Source organism: Camelina sativa, chromosome 9, assembly GCF_000633955.1.
Source record: "Camelina sativa cultivar DH55 chromosome 9, Cs, whole genome shotgun sequence".
Lineage (NCBI taxonomy): Eukaryota > Viridiplantae > Streptophyta > Magnoliopsida > Brassicales > Brassicaceae > Camelina > Camelina sativa.
Genome location: NC_025693.1, coordinates 18,730,487 through 18,755,428, shown reverse-complemented (window position 1 = coordinate 18,755,428; position 24,942 = coordinate 18,730,487). Strand labels below are relative to the sequence as shown.

Below are 24,942 nucleotides of genomic sequence, written 5' to 3'. Positions count from 1 at the left end.
AAGTTACCCCACAGTCATAACAAGTGTAGAACCATTTCTTTGGATCTGTTTCGGTTTCGCATATATCACACCAATATTTGTTATCATAAATCACATCATTCTCGCCGTGGCATAGAGAAAGAGGATGCTCATCGCAGCTATGTTTTACCGGTTCAGGTAAACTAGCACAGTAAAAATCCAAATCAAAGTCACAAGTATCACTAAATAGGACTCTATGTTTCGCCATTTTGTTGTGACACGAACTGCAAGACTTGCCTTGCGTTTTGTAGTAAAATAACGGATGTGAATGACCATCATGGAGCAATGATTCTGATATTGAACCGCAAAGAACATCTAGAATCCAATCACCGGAAACGTACCTAAAACCATTGGAGACTGTTCTACAAGCATCACACTCAAAATAGTCTAGATGATGGGAGGCAAATATTTTGTAATTTTTTGAGTGTGAATATTTTGTAATTTCAAATTTTTTTGCAGGAAAATCCAATTTTGTAATTTTGGTAGGAAAATATTTTGAGTGTGATGCTGTAGAACAGTCACTTCAGGGGGAGATGGGAGGCAAAAACAGTATCTTTGATAGGCGTAGATTCGCGTAGTTTACCAACTGCCTTGCCTAACTCCCTACGCGGAAAGGAAAGATGCTAGGAGTCTTCTTGATTACTTGTAGTATGCCTCGGAAAATTGAGGAAGAGTAGATTGAACTTGTCAATCATGCTCCGGTAGTAGACAGAGAGCGATAACTCAAACGATGGAGTAAAACAGAACACTACACTCAACCAGCGCCGGAGCTCAACAACAGATTCCATCTAGAAAAAAAAAACATAGCTACTTAGAGAAACAAAAAATCAACACAAGAGGAGTTTAAATATGGATTCTCATAACAAAATAGCTAACACCAAATCTAACCTAACCTCTTGGATTGCATAATGCAGATCTGGGTGAAAGGCGAACTGTTCAAAGGATTCTTCACTGTAAGATATAAAGTTGTTCATCAAAGCATTAACCTCCGAGAGTTTCTTCTAAAAAAAAAACAATGGGTCAAAGAAGTATTTCAACACAAAATTGATCACACACAATGAGATAAAAGAAAACAACTTCTTTACCTCATTAAGAACAACCCAAATATTTTGACATCTTCGAACCTCAATATTCTTTCCCCTATTTGACCAAAACTGAAAATCTTTGCACATGGCTGGAAGATGTTCACCACCACAACATGAATAGGACAATTTAGTGCCACATGATGAACAACCTAGGTTGAGCCAGTCGTCACTGAGGATGTTTACTAATAGCAATCTGCACCTAGTGCAATTTGCGTTCAAATCCATATGCAGAAACAGGAAACAAATACGTGATTTTGAACAAAAAATATATACACAAAACACAAATGGTTATTTTTTTTACAAAATATACTTGAAAAATATATATATAGATTATATACAAATAATTGATGATCTTTAAAATTCTTTAGCAATCATATATCTATACAAACTAGGAAAATAGAAATAGCGGAATTGATATGTTTACCAAACAACTTCATGACCACGTTACCTTAAACATGTTTTAACCATCATCAATTAGAGCAGACCAGTAGATGAATCGGATTCAATCTCCAATATGGAACAAAAACAGAAAGTATTGTTCACATATATAAAACCAGCAAAAATATCAGAAACGGATGCATGGCCACTTCATCAAAAACTAGAAAGAAAAAAAAGCCAATAAACATGCATGACTAACAAAAGTCACTATGTATGAAACAAGGATATAAATTCAAGAAAAAGAGACAAAGAAGAGCCTGCAATTTCAAAAAATAGATAGAAGAATAGCTGATTTTAGCCATTATATGTAAATATGTAATGTAGTGATACAAATATACATTAGTAAAACATTAAAAATTAAATACCAAATGGCTTTCATCACATAAGAAGCACACACAACTGACAAGAGATAAATTTGTTCTCTGTTTCACAAGAGGAAAATGAAGGGTCGTCCAAGAGACTGAAGATATCCTACAACTTGATGCACCTCCGCGTGTAGCTGTTCGTAAGGGTTCTCTATCCAGGGATCCGCCTCTAGAATCTCACTTTCAATGATACCTCCTGAAGGGCTCACTCTTAAGGAACTTGCTCTCGTTAAGCTCACAGCGCAGTTTGTTGTGCGCTATGGGATGCAATTTTATGATGATTTGATGGAGAGAGTCTCTATGAACCCTCAGTTTGACTTTTTGGAGAAAAGTGATCGCAGGTTCCGTTATTTCAGTGAGCTTGTTGTTGCCTATTCGTTCGTGTTAAAGCCTTCCCAAAGGTTTAGCAAGAAAGGTGCTTGTAGGAAGGCCGACCTTGAGGGTTTTTTCAAACATATTGGATTGGGTAAGCAAGGCGACGGAGTGGAGATGGCTATGGCTATGAGTGATGATTTGCATGATTTTGTGGGACCTGTTGATTATTTTGCTCACATGGAGGAAGATAAGCTTTCCGCTTGCGTGCCCCACCTGAACACCTTTCAGGGATGGTGAACACACCACCACAAATGAAGCCTTGACCTCGTTGTCAGCTTCCATTACCTGAGGAACCAGAGCCAAAGAGACCAAGGGTTACTTTATTAAATAAAGGATGTGAATGACGATCATGGAGAAATGGTTCTGGTGTGAATAATTGTTAGACATATTTATCTGCTTGCAATGTCTGCATACTTATTATGATGATCAACGACAAAAATAAAATCAAAACCTCAAACTACAACTGAATCAGAACTCATATTGAATCTTGTATGTGAGCAAGTGTACTAAAGTCTCAAACGAAAGGGCTGGCGACATTTACGTGAGCAAATGTAAACATCAATGCATAGATTACAATTAACAACATTACAATTATTCCAAGCCTTTAGAATGAAGGGTTCTTCACATCGAGAACGACATTGGTCGCAGATCGGTCTAGAACTCTTGCTGTTAGAAACCACTACATACTCATATCCATCAACGTTTATATTGCGTCCTGGCATGAGACGTGAGAAGTCTCCAAGTACACACTTGACATGTAAAGTTACCCCACAGTCATAACAAGTGTAGAACCATTTCTTTGGATCTGTTTCGGTTTCGCATATATCACACCAATATTTGTTACCCTGAATCACATCATTCTCGCCGTGGCATAGAGAGAGAGGATGCTCATCGCAGCTATGTTTTACCGTTTCAGGTAAATTAGCACAGTAGAAATCCAAATCAAAGTCACAAGTATCACAACATAGGACTCTAGGTTTCACCATTTTGCCGTGACACGAACTGCAAGACTTGCCTTGCGTTTTGTAGTAAAATAAAGGATGTGAATGACCATCATGGAGCAATGGTTCTGATACTGAACCGCAAAGAACATCTAGAATCCAATCACCAGAAACATACCTAAAACCATTGGAGACTGTTCTACAAGCATCACACTCAAACCAGTTCTTGGAAGAATCTTTATCTCCAACGTGTAGCGTAAATGGTTTGTTGTTGAACACATGTCTCTTTTTTCTAGGGAGATTCGCACATCTTTCATGAAGAACATAACTGCATTGCCCACAACTGTAGCTAGAATCATACATTATAGGAAGGACACACGCTTGACAACGTGTAGTTTCATCATAATGAGTAATGACACCATTCTTGTTGAGCATCAAATTATGGTTTTCATGACTGAAATGTTTTATAGTATTGTCATCAACCACCTGAAACGGTGCAATATCTTGATCAATATCTCCGGGTGTCCCTTCGAGTTCTAAACCATCCCATACATCGTCTCTCATCGCACACTGTGGATGAACGACATAGTTGGGGCAAAGAGAGCAAGAATAACCTCCATAGTATCTATTCACACTTTGACGACATACTCCACATTTAGAATACTGATGACCAAGATGACGAGTGAGAGAGATGCGATGATCATGACGATTGATGTTAATGACACGAGGTAAATCAATGCATTTCCGATGGATCAAGTAACCACATTCAAGACAGATATAAGGACATTCAGCACCTTTTACGCCACAAGCATTGCAAATAAACTCGACTCGTTTAGGCAAGAGACTTAACATATGCTCGTGAGTCTTAAGATGTTCTATAGCAAGCGGTGGAGGATTCACCGCACAGTAAACGCAGATGCTGAAGTTGCAAATGGAACAATGGTAAATCAAATGATCCGATCCTTCACCCCACAAAAGACAAGTCTTTTGAGCATCATCAGGTAGAGAGTCATGTCCAAAAAAAAGCACGAGAGTGTGAGCAGGATGAGAAGGATGGTTGACTTCTCGCGATATATCTATGCATTCAACGTGGAAATAGACATCGCACTCAAGACAAACATAAGGATACCTACCTGAAACTGTTTTCTTGCAAACTCCACAAGGATCTTTCTTCACTTGTTTCTCCAAGAGAACAAGTGAATGGTTGTGGCATTTGGGATTTTCAATAGCAGCTAGTGGAGGTAGTAGTTTTCTCGCACAAGCTATATCCGTATGAAAGTCGCATATAGAACAATGATAGGTAGGACCAAACAAGAAACCTCCACAAAAAGCACATGTACCACTTCCCCTGTATTCGATTAAGCAGAGCGGATGTTCAGGATGGGAAGGGTGATTGATCTCTGGTAATGACTCAGCACATTCTTTGTGATACCAAACATGGTTACAATCAGAGTCATTGCAACGGTAGCCACCATAGATAGGAGAGATTTGCTTGCAACCGCGACAACGACCATTTATAAACCTTGATGAATGGTATAATGGATGTTTGTGAATCGGTAAATCTCTCCATTGTGTTTTTGTGTTTCAGATCTCTTTCTTTTTTTGGTCAACCTTTGTTTATTTTTTTTTTGAGATTTTCAATACGTATGTACGTACTTTGAATAAACAATGATATAAGCCACATTGCAACGCCATCAAATATGAGCTGTATGCATGCGTATATACAATGTTCATCAACTATTAGAATAATAAACGGATTCTATTATTTTGATAGAAAGACTTTTAATAATTATATAAGTAACAAAATTGTAAAAATCATTGTTGGGAAAGTTTCAGAAGAACATTACAAATGACAAACCTATGTAAAAAGTACACTTCGTCAGTGTAGCCAACCGTTCACTTTAGCGTGCGCAACATACAAGTTAAATTTTTCTTCTGCGTTTGGAATATCCAAAGATAAGTCATCAAGACAATCTCTGATTCGACCAAACCCTTTTCTCATTTGGTTAGTAGTAATGATCCCTTCATCAAAACACTCCTGCAAGAGATTAAGCATCCGGTCATTCTTCTTCTCCATTGCCATTACCATAGTTTTCTTAACCACCTCATGGTTAAAAAACGGCATCCCTAGATCACGTATGCATTGACAAGCCTCTGAAATCACTCCTCCTGTTTCGTACTCTTCAAGAAGTTTCGAGATCTTGTCTTTAGCATCTTCCACCGTACAGCCTGTACCACCACCCCAGCTTCTCAAGAGTCTTTCTCCTGCGTGTTGAGCGGATATCAGAGACCGAGCTGCGCAGATTGTTTCACGTCCGGTTGATTTCGGTGGTAAGCTCTCTGAGATCTCTTCAAGATTAAGCGGAGCCAAGACATCATCGATCACAGCTCTAGCTAGAAACAAAGCAAGCTCGTGTGATGCTTCTAAGATGTCTAATGATATGTCTTCAATGGATTCGAGGAGCATTACGAAACCATTTATGAAATCTTCTGTTGAGAACATCTCCATGTGAAGAGCAGAGAGAAGAATAGAAGTCATCTCCTTCTCTTTGTTCTTCCTATCCATAGCAAGAGTGACTAGCTTCTTTAAGAACACTGAGTTATATTCAGGTGATCCTAAATCTTCAAGACTGCGTATTAACTCAGGAATGTCATCGGAGAGGAAATACTCTTGAATGATAGTCACTGTGTCATTCTTGTATCGTCTTAGCTTTTCATCTTCTTCAATTGGTAAGCCTACGTTTCGAGCAGATGAGATGTCAAGAGAAAGGTCATCATCAAGACTCTCTGTCCCACCCCATATGTTCTGCACTAGCTCTGCGTGATGAGGAGCTGAGAGATATCTCTTCTCTGCAGTTACTACAACCTGAAACCCTTGAGAGGAACCCGGTAGAGTCTTCAATGCTCTAGCTAGAAAAATCGGGGGAAGAATCTCATCGACGATGGCACGGGCAATAAACAAAGCGAGGACGTTAACAGCATCAGGTATGTCCAAAGCAAGATCACCAACTGATTCAAGAAGTCTTATAAACCCAAACCTGATTTGATCAGGTGAAATAATAACAGCGTAAAGTCGAGAGAGCAACACCGAAGCCATCTCCTTCTCCTTATCGCCTCTGTTCATGGCCATGGAAACAAGTGTCTTGACAAAATAAGGATGGTATTGGCTCAAACCAAGTTCCATAACGTCAGATGCAGCCACTTCGACATCCCCAGAGCTAAAGTAATCTTCAATGATGGTAACTACAAATATTTCGTAATCACCCAAACTGCCTAACACTGGCCAACCGTAAAGCGCGTATGATTCCTGTTTTTAAAATCAAGTTGAAAATAAATCAAATGAGTAAAAAAGTATTTAAAAGAGAGAGTAGCACAACATCAATAAAATAGACGTAGTAACAATACCTCTTTTCTAGAATCTTCATCATCTATACAAGAACTGTCTACTTCTGTGTCAAGACCCTTTCCCCAATTCTCTTTACCACAAGCAGCACCATCTGTTGAAAAAAGAGGAATTCAATGACATGTAAGCTTCAAGTTTGTAAAGCAAAGAAGTATTTAATTTACTTAGTAACTGAATTGAACGTAATATCTAACCTTTCGTTATTACAGCAAACGACGGAGGAGACTTTGGAGATGATGACAGATTCTGAGTTGCTAATTCCAGTTTCTTCTGCTGTTCGTTCGTCAAAAACCCTTCACCGGATGCCATTATCTAACACAGTCAAGATTTATGAATGATTAGAAGAAAAAAAAAAATCCCAAAACAGCAAGATAATCAATTTAAGAGCAAAGCAGAGCAGTGATTGAACAATCTATAGAATAAGATCTATGTTAGTACATTCATAAAGATGAAGGAGGATAAAAGTTCTTGGCTTTTTAGGATTCCACAAAGCCAAGTCTTTGTTACTTTGTCAACACGAAACACCTCTTCTAAGCTATACGAGTTTATTTCGCTAGGTATAATAACATCAAAGAATCAACTAAACGTCCAGCAATAGAATAATTATACATACCAGTGATTATAACTCGGAACGAATACAATCCAACTCGTGAATCAAACTGTTCCGTAGCACTGTGCTTGGCTCGGATCGGGAAGAAGAACAAGCGATCAGAGCTCCACTAACGAAACACAAACTCCTCAGGTAAGAAGAAGAAACACCTACAAGAATCTCTTAGAAGTCTCTCAAGCTCGACGAGAGTATAAATAGATGAGAGAGAATCGTCGGCGTTTACAAAATTGGAAAAAATAAGAAGAAAAAAAGGAAATGTTAAAGGATTTGCCAAAAGTAATAAAGTAATTTACCTTATTTTGAATTTGGTTTAATTGTATTTTTACTCGGGGAAAAAAGGAAACAAAAATTTCTTTAAACTTCATTTTTTTTTGCATTGTCAGGACTAAGTAAACTGTGATATGATTTGTTGGTACAATGATGATAATTTAAACCATGTTAGGACGCTGAGGAAGAAGAAGGTTGTAAAACTTGTTTTGCAAGAAAAAGCTCTTCCCTTTGCTATCTACTGCTTTTTTCCACCCACACCATCCACCATTGACGATCTTCTTATGATCCTCACTTCCTGTGTAATGCGGATCCAGGATAAGGAACGCGCAATCCCCGCTTCCTTCATCGTAATCCACTCCCAGTAGCGTGTATGCAAGAACCCCACCTCCTGAAATAAATCAAGAATACACAAGACACAGTTTTGTGATGTCAGGAGCCAAGGTACCAATGCTGAATGAGTTCAATGGTTTGGATATTCTTATAGGTTTTCTGTTTTACTCACTTTAAAGACTGGTCGACTAATCCTTTATACATAGGTTTTACGCTTTACTTATGCTAAAATATATCAGAGTGATTTGGCTTTGACTTACCGATCATTATTGGAGTTCCTTGGTTCTCAAAGTGCATAGCTATCTCACGGCATTTCTCTGGGAGCTCCGATCCAGATCTGAAGTTCATGATTTTGCAACTTACCTGTAAGAAAAAGACCTCCTCGATAAACGATACTGGAATGCATGTTTTTCAGCTATAACTAAAAACATATAGACGCAACTGCGAGTTGATGGTGAAACTCTACTATTAGATTCTTGTCTTAAGATGATTCAGATGCCAGAATTTATTCAAATAAGTAAGTTTAGAGTGGGAACTGGGAAGACTTACACCAAGAAGTTTATCCAGCACAAAACTCAACTCTATGGCTCCGATCCACTCGCGCGATCCTATAAACGAAGGATCTTTGTCACCTATTTCCACGAGTGTCTGCTGTATTTCCCTGAGAATCCAAATATTGGTGCTTAATGGATCGAGAGATGAAAGAGGATCCCTGAGTTTAGTAACGAGATGTTATATCAAACCTATGTGAAGGAACAGCAATGGAAGTATAGTGCTGAAGTCTGAACCAGGAGATGATAGTTTGCAAAGATCGGTAAGCACAGCCCCATCCCTGGCACAAGTATTAAGAGTAGACACTACACTCAACTTTCTACAATGAAATAGCAAACTTGAAGTGCAACCAAATGTCGGCTAGTAATTATTAAGAACTCTGATTTCCAGTGAAAGGACTGTAAAAGATTCCAGATACATAGCACAAGGCGATTATTCCCTATTTTTAGCTTAAGATTATTTATTTTGAAAACTTGGAAGAATGAGAAATGATATACCGAGTCATCAAAGCCATCCTGAAGATAATGATAATACTCATAAGAACCTTGGATAAGAGATGCCACACCCTCCGAGACTGCATAAAAATGCAAAAGTTACTAAACGAATAGCTAGAACAAAGCATGAATGAGGAAAAGAAAGGCATACATAGTGCTAACCTCCACTGCTAGGGATTCCAATATGCACATCTTTCAGCAAGATGGAACCTGGTAGTGCCCACATGACTTAAAAATTAGAGTCATTGCAAATATTGAGACACAAAGAGAAAATAAAAAACTAGGCAGATCTATGTACCCCTTTTCTTTACGTTGCTCCTTGAGTCATCAATCACAGACAAATCCAAGGCATTAGCAGTTCTTAGAAGTGGACGATCTAATGGAAGACCAAGCCTCAAGTGTAGAGATTTCCTAACATCGACTGCGAAGAAAGTCAAGAGCAAGAACAATATATCATATAACATGAATGAAACTGCACTAAAAGCTTTGGAGGATCAAAATTTGTGTGAAAGTGCTTGTTCAATAACATAGCAGAATGCTATGATGATAATTATAAGGCTTTTCTACAGGTACCTTCAACTCTAATCAAAGAAAGGAATATGTATCATTTCAATCTTAGCATGACTCTATGCAGCCCTCTTCAAACGTAAATACAATAGTTACCTTGCTTCATTTCAGTCTCCCCGTAGTTAAGCTCGTATATAGTCGTTATTGGATGTAATACTCCAGGTGGATTAAAGTGATATATACGCAACTGTAACAGTAAAGCGACCCTTGAGATAGTCAGTAAAAATATGGATAGTTCAAAGAGGGATGAAAGTGACAAATACAACTTATCTTCCTAGCTATGAAAAAAATATGATGGCACCACCAGATCCAACATAATGAAACTATGGGAAATATAACTTGGGAAAAATTGTGTTAGATAACTAAAATGAAGTAAACGTAGGTCTACCTGAGGATGTTCCATCAAGAGATATGGTAAGATAATCTTCTTCAAGGAATATAGCTGATCAACCAAAGCAGGAATAACTAAATTTGAGACCGCATGCATTAGTGGAAGGTCCTTGGGTGCATAAGTAAGGACATCAAGATTCAAATCAACAACAATGAGCCTTGCTTCTTCCATAGCTGTAAGGAGAGTAAAAATTTATGATATAGAACAACTCACATGCGCATTTTATTGCCTTGAATACATTTTGATAAATAATCTATATATGAAGGTTCTACCTGGAAAATATTCGGCAACAGGAGCACCAGAGGTTGGAGATTTTTCAGATCTATTAATCAGAACAGATATGTGGATTTTATCTGCATTCTAAGAAGAACAAATGTCAGGGGATGAGAGAAGTAGCAACAGAAACAGTGATATGAAGGTAAAAAATTCTCGATTTACTTACCTCAGCTGAATTTACAGCTGCAGCAGTTTTGCTATTCTGACAAAAATGTGAACATGACAACATCTTAATGTCAGACACTAGGTCAGCAGCAGGAAGCCGGTTAATGTTAGACGCATCAGCACCAAAACCCAAATCTTTACCGCGGAGGACAACTGGCTTTGGAACATCTCCAGAAGCTTTCTTTAAGGTCTCGGCTATGTACACAGCACATGGTTCTTTAAACTGAGTAACAACTGCATCAACTGCCTCTGAAAACTTTTCCTTCGAATCTGGAAAAAATGGATACCAGTAAACTTGAGAAAACAAAATACACACACACATAGAACCAAAAACTGAAGACAAATAACAGAAACTTAAAAATCATACCAGAGGGCGAGCTTGCAGGAAAATAGAATGGCAACTTCATTGGAAGCTCACAGTGAAGCAAGCAACCATTCTCCCATAAATACTTTCCAGACTTGTCCTCATACACAACAGAAGCAACAGGCTCTAGCTTTGTTGCTTTTTCGGTTTTAGAGATGAAAAAGTGAATGGTACCAGTTCCTACATCGCAACTAGCCCCAACTATCTTTTCATCATCTAACTCTCCACCTTCTGATAAATGCTTTCGCAATCTACGAGCAGCTCTAACCGCCTCAACTGCGCTTTTCTCAGCATCAGAGTCCCCAACTATCAAACCCCCAATGACTTCAAAACCTTTTGGTAGTAACTTTCGCAGATCATCTGATATGGAGCACAAGAAAAAAAATCATTAAAGACAAAGGTTTTAAAGATGGCTACTTTGGTTTTCTTAATTCCTCACTCTATGAACAACAGTTACAAAACAATTGATCAACAATTAAAAATTTCAACTTTCTTAATCAAAAGCAGGAATCACGCAATTGAACAGTCCAATTTCACTAATCGTTATAATCAAAGCTGTCTCCTTACCAGATTCTTGCTGGAAATCAAGGGAGTGATGATGAATACATCGGAAGGTGGAGACGACGGTGAAAGGCGGGAAAAATGGCGAACCAATGAGCCATTGGAGAGTTCCAGGTTGGTTCCCTGAGAGAAGCAGCTTTTGGCAAAGGACTCGTACGGTCGCTGTCTCGCTCGAAGGAGCCATCTCGGATCCAAAAACCAAGCAGAGCAAAATCAGTTTTTACTTCCGTTCGTGGGACTTATTTGACCAAATGGCGACCATCATATGGGCCTAGCCCAATATGGTCGTATAAGCTCATTTAAATGGTCTATTCCACAACAGAAATACCCCCAACTCAATCCAATATAAACCTAATCCGAGCCAAAATTCTTTTTGGGTACAAATGCATGGTTGTATAAATAGAAAAATTAAATGCAATTAAAATATACATTTTAAACTAAACTAGATTTTAATCTGCGGTACAGCCGAAACCTATATTTTTTTTATTGTTTATAATTTAAGTTGTATTTTCTGTCTGTTCGTGAGAAAAAAAGTTCTATCAAATTTTGTTTTTGTAGAATAATATTACTGTTACTAGATAGAATTCAATGTTTTTTTTTTTAAGTATTAGTTGTTAGGTTGAAGAAAAAAAATAAGATTTAACTATATTAATATTGTAGAGTAAGCTTATTGATTTTAAGAATATTATTGATTGCATCATTTATTTAGGGAGATATATGAATATTTTAAGGAAACATTGGTTTATATATGTTAGTTTTAGCAACTTTATTGATTTTATAGAAAGACTAGTATTTGGTCCGCGCTACGCGCGGAAGTTAGAATAGGGTGTGATATGTGTTTTTTGGTGAATATTTTTATGTGTTTTGTTAATTTCTCTTTATATCTGGTTTTCAATTTCTTTCGTTTGTTTTTGTTATTTTTTTCATGGTGATTTTGGCTTTCTTTATGCTTTTTCGCATTAAGTACATTGTAGTCAATAGTATTATATTTTTATTTTAAATTAGTTCTATTTCTTTTAAAATTTGGTTTTGTCTTTCAGTTATTTAAATTGCATATGTGTAGATTTTAATGTATAAGTTGATGTGTGGATGTAATTGATTTTTGTGCATTGTTTTTTTTTCACGTCATCCATTGGATTGATTGTTTTTTTGCTTTTTTTCTATATGTGGTTGTAATTCCTTGTTTGTTTTTTTAGAATATGTATTTAGCAAAATTTGTGACAAATGTTTGTCAATGCTTTTGTGTAATTTTTAATAAGGTTTTAAACTTACTTACATTTGGGTGTTTATTGTTTTTTTTTTGTGTTACATTGATTGAGCCCAAATATCCGTTTAGGTCTTTAAAGGTATTGGTCTATTCGATGACCCAAATATCCGTTTAGGGCTTTAAAGGTAGTGGTCTATTGGATCTAGAGTGGGTTTTATAGATTTGAGAATGTATTTGTCCTTTTGGGAAATGGCCCGTGTCTTGTAACTGTATTTTTTCTTCTTTGTCGTATATGGCTTGTTAAACGGAATGGTGTGTGTCAATATTTTGATCTACAGGATAGTAGAAGGCTGGTAGATCTTATTTTGATGGGCGTACTTCGTTTTGAAACATCCATTGTATCGATACAGAAAACTTAAATTTTATTCGTGTCTTTGGGGTGTTTTCGTCTTGGCTCTATTTGAAATTTCTTGTTTTTTTGTTGGTTTATGTTTGCATATGTATTGATTCTGAAATAGTACGGGTTATGCTGTTTTTTATAGGTTGGGGAGCTTTTGTTATGGCTCGAGTTCATTTACGAACATTGATGTTATATGGCGAATTACATGTACTAATCTTATTTGAGCGTCTCCTTTGTGTTTTACCAGTGTCTGCATCTCTTACCTTTTTTCTGTTTGGTGATAGATAGTGTCAACTGGTGCCAAATTAGGTTTATTCTGTTTTAGTTTCGAACACGTTCTGCTTTACAATCTCAAGGAGAAAGTCCCAGACAAAGATTACATCTGTAACCTTGAAGAAGCTGAGATGGTCAGACCCGAGGAACACATTACCATCCTCACTTACTCGCGGATGAGGTACCATGTGATGCATGCAGAAGAAACTCTGGTGAACAAAGGGTATGACCCTGAGGTTATCGACATCAGGTCGCTGAAACCGTTCGACCTCCACACAATCGGAAACTCAGTAAAGAAAACACACCTGGTTTTGATCGTTGAGGAGTGTATGAGAACCGGTGGGATTGGGGCAAGTCTTACAGCTGCCATTAACGAAAATTTTCATGACTATTTAGATGCTCCGGTGATGTGTTTGTCTTCTTAGGACCTTCATATCGGTGGTGTTTGGAGACATGAATCTTGAGCTGCCTTCGTTTAGATCGAACAAATCTGTTGTTGAGATTCATGTCGAAGTCAGTCCTAGAGATTATGAAAATGGTGAAATCAGCTTAAAGCTCCCCTTACATGCTCGGTTTCAGGTAAAATGATCACTTGATCTTTTCTCAAGTCTTGTTTTGATTTATTTCAATAAGATTGGATCTTTATTTCTCTATCATCCATCTCCAGCCTCTTCACGACAGTGGATACTCTAGAGTGGAGTTTGGAGAGCCAGACTTGTTCTTTTCTCGAGCCATGTACAAAACCACCGACATGAACAGAGAAGATGTTTTGTTTTGTCGATTGGCAGATCAAATTAGGGATCATACAGAGTATGTTTCTGCCTTGACATTCGCAGCAGCGGTTTTGTCTGCAATTTCAATTCTTGTGGCATCGGTTTTGAGCTCAAAGGTTGAATCTTGTAAAAACTCAAAGCAGTTATAATAACTCGGTTTTTTTTTGTTTCAGACTTCTTTGTGACAGTCAATTGTTTTGTTTCCTCTTAGCACATATTAGGGAATTTAAACTAATCCAAAACCATGACCTTACATGATCATTCTGATTTATTAAACCGGATAATTCATGAGAAACACAAACAAAACAGACAAAAAAGTAAATGAAGCATCACCTTTCTACACTATTACGCTAACGGAGGGTTGAGCTATAGATCTATTCTTTAGAGAATTGGGGATTTACTCTTTTATTTTTGCTTTTGTACAAAAAAAAAAAAAAAAAAAAAAAAAAAAAAAAAAAAAAAAAANATTTTTCCTTAAACATGGCAGATTCACAAGTGGAGCGTTCGTTCGTTTTCATCTTCCACGACCGGTCCGTATTTGTCGCTTACTGTCAGTGCAAGACCCCCGTCGGAAGGCGTCAGCATCGGAGAAGTGGTTTTGTACGACCCAGCTAAACAAGAGTTACTCAACCTTGCGGACAAAGCAATTCCAGAAGAAATCATTTCAGCCAAATGGATCGAAGCTTCCAAGGGATGGTCAGTTCACTCTGACACACAAGACCGTTGGGTACTCCTCACCGACTTTTTGAACCCATGGAATTGCAAACCAAACCCCAAGCTCTTGACTCTGCCTCCGCTTAACCCTCTGCTCTCTTGCAAAACTGATGTGATCTGAAACGTGGCAATGTCCTGTTGTCCTGATGATGATGAAGACTGGGTTATTGGCATCACAACAAAAAATCCAAACACAGAGATACTCTATTACATGAATCAATGAACCCACATGCCACCCACAAACCGAACCGAAGCAAATCACACTACAAAGCCAACTTCTAAGTATTGTCTTCAAAATATGTTATATATACCAAGTAGTTCCACTCATTAACACTTTTAAGATCGATGAAATCACCCAAACGACTTGTTCTTGGCAAGAGCAAACATGTCTGCGTGTAAGCAAGATCAAGACATAAGAGCGTGGCCTAATATATCCGTAAGGTATCCTAAACACCAATCATTCACTGTATTGCCTGAAAAGTTTGAGAGTTTTACCAGAGATGAGTTTGACCTTTTTGTCTTCGCGGCTTGCGCTAGCTGAGTTTTGCCTTGTGAAGTTGCAGCACGGGAGTTATCGATGTGAGTACCGATATCATCTGCAAAAATTAAATAATAAAGAAAGTGAGTTCTATAACTGTAGATTTGATAAGGACATGTTCATATTGAGTTTATTAGATTTTACCTATCATGACTCCTTGATCATTAACAAAAACCGCAAGATCTTTGAATATTTCATTAACCTCGCCAATTTGATTATGGATTTATTGTATTCCTTGCTCTCGTTCTTCAATCACAGCTTCGTTGAATGCAATCTCGTTGTCTAACAATGGAGAGAGATATGTGTCAAAGATCTGTTCTTTTTTACATTATCACCTACTTTTTAGACTCCTGAAGTTGTGCTCGCTGTTCTGGGGCCTTATCTACCTCACTGACCATGTAACTATATACCAAACCAACCAAGACAAATATGGAACATCATTATCAAAACCAGACAAACAATTCACAAAAAATAAATGCTTTTAATTTCTAATCACTGATTCAGAGTATACAAAAACCACATAAACAACAACAATGGTGTTACCTAGGGGGAAGAGCGGATTGAGGAACAAAAGGGGCATAGGTTGTTACTCTTTCAGCAGCGGTTTGTTGAGCTTTCTGAAACTCTTTCAAAACAGCTTGAAAGTCCTTTGCAAGCTTAGCATCTGCAATCTTCTTACTTGGCTACACACACAAAACAACTCTCAATCATCAAACATGAGAAAAGATTCACATTAAAAAAAAAACACAATAACAAATAAAGAAAGATTAGATTTTTATTTAAACCTCTAGAGAAAGCTTTTGCATTCCAAAATGGGTTATACTAAAAAGAACCCCCCAAAAAAACATAAAACAACAGTTTACAAAGAAAATTATAAAAAGACAAACATTGATTTTAGTGTTTCTTTATGTTACCACTTTGATTTACATTTAGCAGCTCTTCTTGTATCATTCTTGAATCCGCTTCGTTGTTTGCTAGATTAATCTCTCTTTCGTCCTCATCATTTCTCAATCTCACTAAAAACATGTGTGGGATTCATTAAGTTTCAGAACAATGAGCCACATTCTTTTCTTTGGCTAAATTAGAAGACTTACCATTTCTGAGTTTGACCGTGCCATTCACCTCCCCAGAGACGGTTAACCTTTGATTTTACTGCTGGTGGGAAATCATATGTCAACCAAATTGGGACCTGTGTTTAGACATTGAAGACAACAAATTTTGTAAATCATCTGATTCATATTGGTTTTAGCGTTGTATCAAATGTTGAATAAGTGACCTTTCAACTGAAACGACTCGAATTTCTTCTTGTAACTCTCTCATGGCTGCTGACTTTGGATCCTCCCCATCTTCAATGCCTCCTTATAACAACAAATAGTTTCAGTTCGACGATCTAGCAGGCCAGTGACAAAGCATCCTTCCAACGATCTGTTGGTGAAGACGGCCAGCTTTGAGATTTGCGAATGGAACGAAGGTGGAATCCATGTTATTCAAGAGTAAAGTAAGAGATAAAGTAAAATCTTAGAAGCATAAAATTGTAAGCGACAACATTATATATGACTGAAACTTACGGCAATTGAAGAAAGCGTAGTAGGTGTTGAATTAAAAGAGAGATCATCGACCGGCATGAATGGCCATTAAACATGAAACCGTTACTATGGAGAAGAAGAGGCAGTCAAAGGGTGTGGAGTGACGACCATTGATCGATGGTAAACTTAATTTAGAAGAGGAGAGACGGTTGAGGTCGCAAATCGGAGAACGACGGAATGGAGGATAGTGAGGAGTTAGACTCTCTTAGGCCAAACAAAATAAATGGGCCTTTAAAAGATTAGGCCCAAACATAAAATAAAAATGAAATTGGATAACTTACGGAATTAGATCTTTTAAATCGAAAGAGACGCTCACGTCAGTGAGTAAACTGTATTTTATATATATAGATTTTAGCAAGTATGTAATAATGTTGTAAATAACTTTTTAAATAAAGATAACTTAATATGTATAACATAAAATGTATTTCAAAATTGTTAAAAAAATCAAAGATGCAGATGGTGAAAATCAAAGATTCAGATGAGAATACTCTATGATGGTGTTCTTTAAATTTTCTCTTGAAACAAAATTTAAAAATTTAAAGATTCGAACAAATAAAAATTGAATATAAAAAAGTGAATTTTTCAGCATTCACTTTAAGTTTTTCACGAGTTCTTCCACTAATTTTCTAGAAACAACTCTCGCTCAGCATGTTTACATATATTTACCACAAAAATATGACAGACACATGTTAAAAGATATATATATATATCAATTGTCCAAAAAAAAAAAAAATTAAGAGATACTTCTTGTTCCATCTATATTTAAGAGAAACAAGATTCTATATAAACTCGAACTTTAAAAGTTTGTCTTAAATTTGGTCTCATGTATATAATAAATATCTCTACAAATAAAAAGTTAATATACTCATTTTAAACTTAGATATATAATATAACCACGAGATCATGCATCCAATTCCAAGCTAATATTTAATTAAACAATGTAAGAGTAAATATACACTAACCAATAAAACGCTCGACAACAAATGGAACAAAAAATGTACAAATAACAAATTAATCAATTGTTTGATTAATCTTTTTTAGTACGAATCAGTATTTTATTGTTCTATTTTTTTATGAAATAAAAAATCTTGATATTAATTCTTTTGTTATGCTGCTGTTCTTTAATTATACTCTTACCAAACAAATTGATCTTCTGGAGGATTTTTCTATCAGTCACTGTATATGTTGATATCGTTTTCTACTAAATGGGTTTCTACCACCCTTACATAATATCTTTCTAACATTTTCAGTCAATATTTTTAGTAACAAATGATTTAAATTAAGCATATTTTAAAAATGAATATTATAATATAATGCATGATAATATCTTAAGCTAGAAAAGTTAAAACAGTTCTGAAGATACATAATAATATTTTGTGTGTGTTCATATTAATATAAGTAGCCAATAAAAGTTTGGTGGAAGAAGAAGCCTAGTGCTAGAATTATATATATATATATATATATATATATATATATATTACGACTAAGAGTAAATTATTCAGATAATCGAAATTGTCTATATATGTGCTGTCTGCGTCACTTGCTCCGAAGACCAAGGGAGGAAATGTCCACGTTAACGGCCAACCATATATGATTTGTTCTAGAAATCAGTTTTTTATATTAGCTAGATTTGGTCAAAATTTAAGAGTGTAACTCATCAATTTCGAGTTCTAGACGATGCAACCTTTGATTGAAAACAACTATACATATCTTACTAATACATTTTTAAAACCTAAGAATTTAGACATTTTGGACCATCATTACTATATCCACAGTCATCATAAATTGGTTGTTCGGTTTAAACGGGTCGGGTTAATCGGTTTTTCGAAAATTCAGATTATAAAAAATTCAATCGAAGTAAACCAAAATTAATTTCGGTTCAGCTTCGGTCGGCACTCGGTTTGTTCGGTTCGGATACCTGATTTCTTTTCCCTTCCAAGTATACCCGAAAACATTTATATTTCGGGTATTATAACCCGAAATCAACCTGTTCAAAAGAGAAATTAAAGGAAAACAAGTAGAAATACCAAAAAACTTGGTTGCCTCTCATCTAGGTACCATTACATATTACAGGAGCTGCTCAGCTAGCATTGTATCAAGTTTAAGCTGGCATTACATCAAGTACATCACATAACCATAGACATGCTTCAATAACTATTAAAGAGTTTTAGAAGTTACATAAAGCATGTCAATCGAAAACAAAAAGTTAATCAAAAAATCGGCTTCAAAGTCAGTTATGTCCATTGTCCAGTCCTTTGTTAAAGCTGCTAATCCGCATCACAAAAGTAGTCAAAAGAGCAGCATCCTATCTACCTGTGCACCATGAAAACAATAACAACAGACTTAACAAATCTAATAAAGAAACAAATTCACACATAAACTTAACAATGTAAATCAAATACATAATCAGAAACAAGAATATAGATTTGAACTCTAACAAAATAACAATGCAAGACACTAGTAAACATACACATAAGTAAACACCTACTTACAATACTTTGTTGAATCATGGAGGAGTTGGCACTGAATTCCGAGAATCTACACAAGAAAACAGAGATAAATTACAAACGAGATTTTTAAAAATAAATACAGATTAAGAAATTTAGTTATACTTACCAAGAGATTCCAGGAACTCAACCTCTTCCAACATTTGCACTAAGTTTGCTACTTGTGCTTCTGACTTATATGAACAACTTAGCCATTGTTGTGTACATATCAAAACCTCCACCATGTAAGGAGTTAAGGAACTCCTATAAGAGTCTAACACTCGGCCACTTGTGCTGAAAGCTGACTCCGATGCCACTGATGAGACTTGTATTGCTAGAACATCTCTAGCAAGTTCTGACAAGACTGGGAACTTCGAACTATTGCACCTCCACCAACTGAGAACATCAAAAGGCAATCCCAAACTATTTTCAACTCTTGGCTCAGTTTTTTCTGTCAAATAGACCTGCAACTCATTGCAGCCATCTACACTTTTCTTACAACCAACCAACTGACTGTAAAGTGACTCCATCAGCTCACAATCCTCATCGTCAGAAATGTCACACATGACAGTAGGCTCAGAATCTATAAGAGCTTCAAGGTCTACTGGTGGACACAGCGTGAGACTATAATCTTCATACAACCTCTTCATTACACTTGAAACTGAAGCCTGAAGTTGCTTATTGTCTGCTGTGTCCTTACCATAGAGTTGATCAAGACAGAGGGAAGCGAACTCCATTTTGTTGCAAGGATCAAAGGCATTGGCCACAATCACTAGAGGATTCATGTTATGCAATCCGTCCTAGTACTTCTCGAACTTGCTTCTCATGATATAAGCTTGCTTTCGAATCTCAGAATCAGGACTAGTATACTTAGCATTGAGATTCCTCTCAATGTTGACAATCTCATTGTAACACAATGTAGAAGTGACCGACTTAGTAGCTGAGAATGCCAAAGTAGACTTATAGAAAACTTTCAGAAACTTTACCAGTCTTGAAGCTTCCTCCCAATCAGATGATGTTGGTGGTCCAATCTTTTTTGTTTTTGTGTCGTCTACTTCCTCAAAGTAGTCACAATACAACTTATCTTCAGTTGCCATTTTCTCAAAAGCAACCCTCAGCTGCAGAGCAGAATTCAGCATCAAATAAGTTGAGTTCCAGCATGTGACAACATCTAATGGTAAGCTGCCTCTACATACCTTCCCTGTTTCACACCTCATTGCAAATGGTCTAAGCCTACTCAAGGATGACCTCACATATTTGACTGCATTCCTTATGGCAATAATACAAGAATTTGCCTTCTTCAAACCGTCGCCTACAATCAGATTCAGTATGTGTGCACAACAACGCATGTGTAGAAATTCACCATCTCTTACAAGTGCTTCTCTTCCTCTCAGCCTTAACGCATCTCTGAAAATGTCCAAGGCCTTGTCATTATTCTTTGCATTGTCAACAGTCACTGTAAAAACCTTATCAATCCCCCATTCTTCTATGCAATCCAACATTTGACCTGCGATGGTATCTCCTTTGTGATCTGTGACAACCTTAAAACTAAGGATCCTTTTCTGCATTTCCCATTTAGCATTAATCCAATGCGCTGTGATCACCATATAGTTGCAGGAGGTTGTAGGAGACATCCATATATCAGTAGTCAGCGAAACTCTTTGTTTCTCCACAGCAAACAACCTCTTCAAAGCTGATTTCTCTTCCAAATAGAATGCAACAATGTCTCTTGTACACGTCCTTCTTGAAATTGTCTTGTAAAGAGGTAAGACATTGAAACAGAAGCGTTTCCAACCCTCAGATTCCACAAATGATAATGGCAATTCATTGACAACAACCAATTCATTAACTGCTCTCCTAAACATCAACGGATCAAACTTGATCACCTTCAGATTCCCATTACTATCACCAGTTAGCACCTTCTGTTTTTCCTTCACATCAAAATCCTTGTATTGCTTGCATCTAGCTAAGTGGCCTATCATCGGACTAGTTCCAGCTGTTTTTGAATCACAACCAATCTCCGCAGCACATTACTTACAGAAGCTCTTACCACAAACATCATCTTTTTCCAGAAAATGCTCCCATATCGATGCTCTTTTAGCAGAATTCTTTCGTGGTCTTGCTGGTCTATCAGAAGCAGTAACAGGTGCTTTACGATTCTTCCCAGTTTGAACATCTTCCGCATACTCAGGTTGAAGCGGCGGTTCCATGGCATTGTGCTCTTCAGTCATCTACAAAACATACACAAGTCCACACATATATCAAACTCAGATTCAAGGACCATAAACAAATGACAAACAAACAAAACACAACACAAGGAACATAAACAAATGACAAACCCCATAACAAGAATCCACAATCGTCAAGACAATAAACAAAAGTCAAACCCCAATCGATATCAAACCTAAACCCTAATATTTTACAATCGACAAACAAACACAACACAAACAAGGAACATAAACAAATGACAAACCCCATAACAAGAATCCACAATCGACAAGACAATAAACAAAAGACAAACCCCAATCGATATCAAACCTAAACCCTAATATTTTACAATCGACAAACAAACACAATACAACACAAGAAACATAAACAAATGACAAACCCCATAACAAGAATCGACAATCGACAAGACAATAAACAAAGGACAAACCCCAATCGATATCAAACCTTAACCCTAATATTATATAATCGATATTCGCCAAACAAACACAACACAAGGACCATAAATAAAGGACAAACCCCATAACAAGAATCGACAACCTCTGCTTTTGAAGTCTACACCTTAACCTTAAAATTCCCCAGAATGGTAGAGCAAAGAAGCGATTAAAGAGAAAAAGAAGAGCTTACTTTCACAAATGTGTAAGTTTCTTCGGTTTCGATTGAAGGAACAAGCTTCTTCGGTTTCGTAATAAGAGGCAGATCCAAAGAAGAATAAAACGTGATTAGGGTTTAAGTGAGTAAACAACCTTATATATGGCTACAGAATCTTGGGTTAGTCAAAAACCGATTGGTCCAAATATCGAACCGATCCGAACCGACATTCGAAATCAATAATTAATTTGGCCGGTCGGTTTATCTCCTCCTAATTTCTCAATGCCGATAACCGAATGTTTTGGTTCTCTCGGGTCGGTTTAAGCGGATGTCACCGTTTGCCCAGGGCTATAAAATACTGGTGTCATTAGACTGTTACTATTGGATAGACAAATCGCAAGAGAAACAAGAATAAACCTATCATTGTTAGTGACAGAGATAATCAGAAAATTTTGCTAATATTTAGTGAAAGGAAATCATGAGAAGAAGCAATAGCAACTTCAAATCCAAAAAAGAAGTCGTTTGTATGCGCATTACGTATTTTTCATGCAAATTGATAAATGACATCACAATTAAACAAAACTTATTTCTTTTATCAAAATACTAACGCATTTAGTGAATATTAAAATTTGTATCGGCAATATATACCATTGTGATAATATACTTAGATTTTATTTATCATCAATAAGAAATCTGATATCCCACTAAATGATTAACAACTGGTATATGTTAATATGTTATGGTATAGAAAATATTTTAATTGCTTTTTGTATACGGCGAGTAAACCCTAAAACAATCGATCTTAGTTAACTTCCAATATAATTTAGCCAAAAACTCCAAGAAACCACTCATTTTGTTTAATCCCCCAACTAGTGAATATATAATTAATATCGAATCCATGAAGATAAATTTTGCATTGACAGAAGAGATCGACTAACACCAAATCTATATACTTATTTAAGCAACTCTTTAAATCAGGCCCGGCTCAAACTTTTATTGGACCCTGTGCCCAATTTTTGTTCTTATTCAAAGTTTTAGGGTGTTATTTGCAAAAATTCAAAATTTAGGACCCTATTTACAAAAATACCAGAATATTAGGACCTTAAAATCATATAATTTTTTTTGCAAAAAATTGTGGACCCGGTGCTCTAGCACCGCCCGCACACCCTTAGAGCCGGGGCTGCTTTAAATAAATAACCCTACTCCATATAAAATATTACACAAAATGCTACTATATTTTAATACAAAATATAATCTTAATATTAATTTGTTGTAACCTAAAAATAATTATCCAAAAAAAAGTAATTATTAATTTATTAGATTACAAGAAATCATTAATAAAATAATTAAGTAAATTAAATATATGATTTTATAAAATGTATAGAATTAATAAATTTTCTACTATTATTTTGTAACAAACAAATCCAAATTTACATAAATATTTCCTCACGCTGGTAACATTATTCTACAAAAAATTAACGTGTATTTATGAGTCGGGTAATAAAATGGGTAATGAGACGGGCAACGAGAAGCTAAAAAATTAAATTAATTTCCGATACTCGATCATTATTCATGGATAATATAATTATTATACTATTCACTCGACCCTAAAGCTACGGGTACCTTTTTCGGGACGGATACAAACCGAAAAACGGGTCCAGTACGGGTATCAGTAGTAGTTTACAGACCTACCTATTAGTTGTTTAATATGAATCAAAATTCACCATATAGTACTATATTATATAACATGTAACTGAATGATACAACATAAACATAATATTAACAAATAATAAAATAAAAAAAAATTTCCCGTACTACCAGCGCGGATTATTATCTAGTATACGGTAATTAAAGAACATATTGTATATATCTCTCAAGATTGGATGATTGAAATCCAAAGAAGACTTTCTGGTCCGCCACATATCATGCGGACAGGATCATCGTTAATTTTTTTTTTTGTTATTTTTGTCATCGAATCACCATTGATTAGTATAATGAAGTTGGCTTTTAGATAAAGTAATCAACCGATTTTCCAATAATATAGGAAATACACATCTCCGACCAACGACTTTGATTTCTTTTCTTACCAACGATGAGTGATAACTTTGATCAATTATGTTAGTTAAAGGGACGGACCGACCACTATTTCGGTGTGGAAAACTTTAGTTAACAAATACACCAAAGCATGACAGGTCAAATGTAAAATTTTCACGTGGCATAATTTGAGTGGATGAGATCTAATGCTCAGTGAGTACGATCTACACCACCGGTGGTAACCACCCCCTCAAGATAATCATTGCACAAAAGCCTAATTTTATAACACATGCATCAGCATTTATGCTTATGCGGCGAACTTTTACTCCCCATTCCAACGTAACAATCCTTGTACTTTTATAGTTCCTAAATTCATGATTGCATTTGTCGCCAAATTTTTTTATTGTTTGTTTACCCATTTTGTGGTTCCTTATAAAAACGTTGGGTTCATAACGTTAAATTCCATATGAGTTTATTTTCTTTGAAGAAAAAATAAATAGGTAGGTTACTCTTCCAACATCAAATTAAACACTGTTATTTAATAGTAGTTAATAGTCTTACTTTTTGATTGAGAAATGCTATCAAATACATTTTGAAAAACACCATAATGTGACTATAAAAGATAAAATATCTAAGCGAGTATAAACAAAATATTCAATAAGACAATAGGAGTTGAAAGATATTACTAAGATATTTAGAAATATAGCCGAAAGGGATAAGATCGTTTGAAATCGTTTTTCATCTATCATATGGCAAATATTTTAATAGAACACAAATTCGTTGACACAAATTGTGTCACACATTAATGTGGATAAACAAGTGGTGATACAAGAAGGCTAGCTTATAAGATTAGATGAGAACAAAATGCCACGAGGGATGAGGAAGGTGGCTTTTGGGAAGAGCCAAAGG

General features: G+C 36.1%; 3 protein-coding genes and 1 long non-coding RNA gene across 5 annotated transcripts; all 4 read right to left on the bottom strand.

Annotated features, from left to right (window-relative positions):
* On the bottom strand, window positions 2,788-4,803 carry LOC104715419 (the record flags this gene model as incomplete). Its single annotated transcript, XM_010432826.1, has 1 exon — window positions 2,788-4,803. A coding segment is annotated over one exon (2,016 nt), but the record flags the coding sequence as incomplete, so codon positions are not given.
* LOC104711332 (programmed cell death protein 4-like) lies at window positions 4,801-6,934 on the bottom strand. Its single transcript, XM_019229990.1, has 3 exons — window positions 6,820-6,934; window positions 6,628-6,719; window positions 4,801-6,529 (listed from the first exon to the last, which is right to left on the bottom strand). Exons 1-3 carry the CDS (start codon window positions 6,932-6,934, stop codon window positions 5,102-5,104), a joined length of 1,635 nt encoding a protein of 544 aa, XP_019085535.1. The 3' UTR covers window positions 4,801-5,101.
* LOC104711331 (probable Ufm1-specific protease) lies at window positions 7,571-11,423 on the bottom strand. Its single transcript, XM_010428025.2, has 13 exons — window positions 11,212-11,423; window positions 10,648-11,004; window positions 10,282-10,550; window positions 10,112-10,199; window positions 9,837-10,012; window positions 9,545-9,635; window positions 9,180-9,302; window positions 9,044-9,091; window positions 8,885-8,961; window positions 8,579-8,667; window positions 8,385-8,496; window positions 8,096-8,198; window positions 7,571-7,893 (listed from the first exon to the last, which is right to left on the bottom strand). Exons 1-13 carry the CDS (start codon window positions 11,387-11,389, stop codon window positions 7,664-7,666), a joined length of 1,941 nt encoding a protein of 646 aa, XP_010426327.1. The 5' UTR covers window positions 11,390-11,423; the 3' UTR covers window positions 7,571-7,663.
* Window positions 14,141-16,838, bottom strand: LOC104711330. Of its 2 annotated transcripts, XR_755257.2 has the most exons (9): window positions 16,679-16,838; window positions 16,387-16,555; window positions 16,205-16,299; window positions 16,025-16,126; window positions 15,654-15,793; window positions 15,255-15,512; window positions 15,068-15,168; window positions 14,884-14,961; window positions 14,141-14,715 (listed from the first exon to the last, which is right to left on the bottom strand). It is a non-coding gene; the product is annotated as an uncharacterized LOC104711330 (long non-coding RNA). The 2 variants fall into 2 exon arrangements; XR_755255.2 differs by lacking the exon at window positions 14,884-14,961.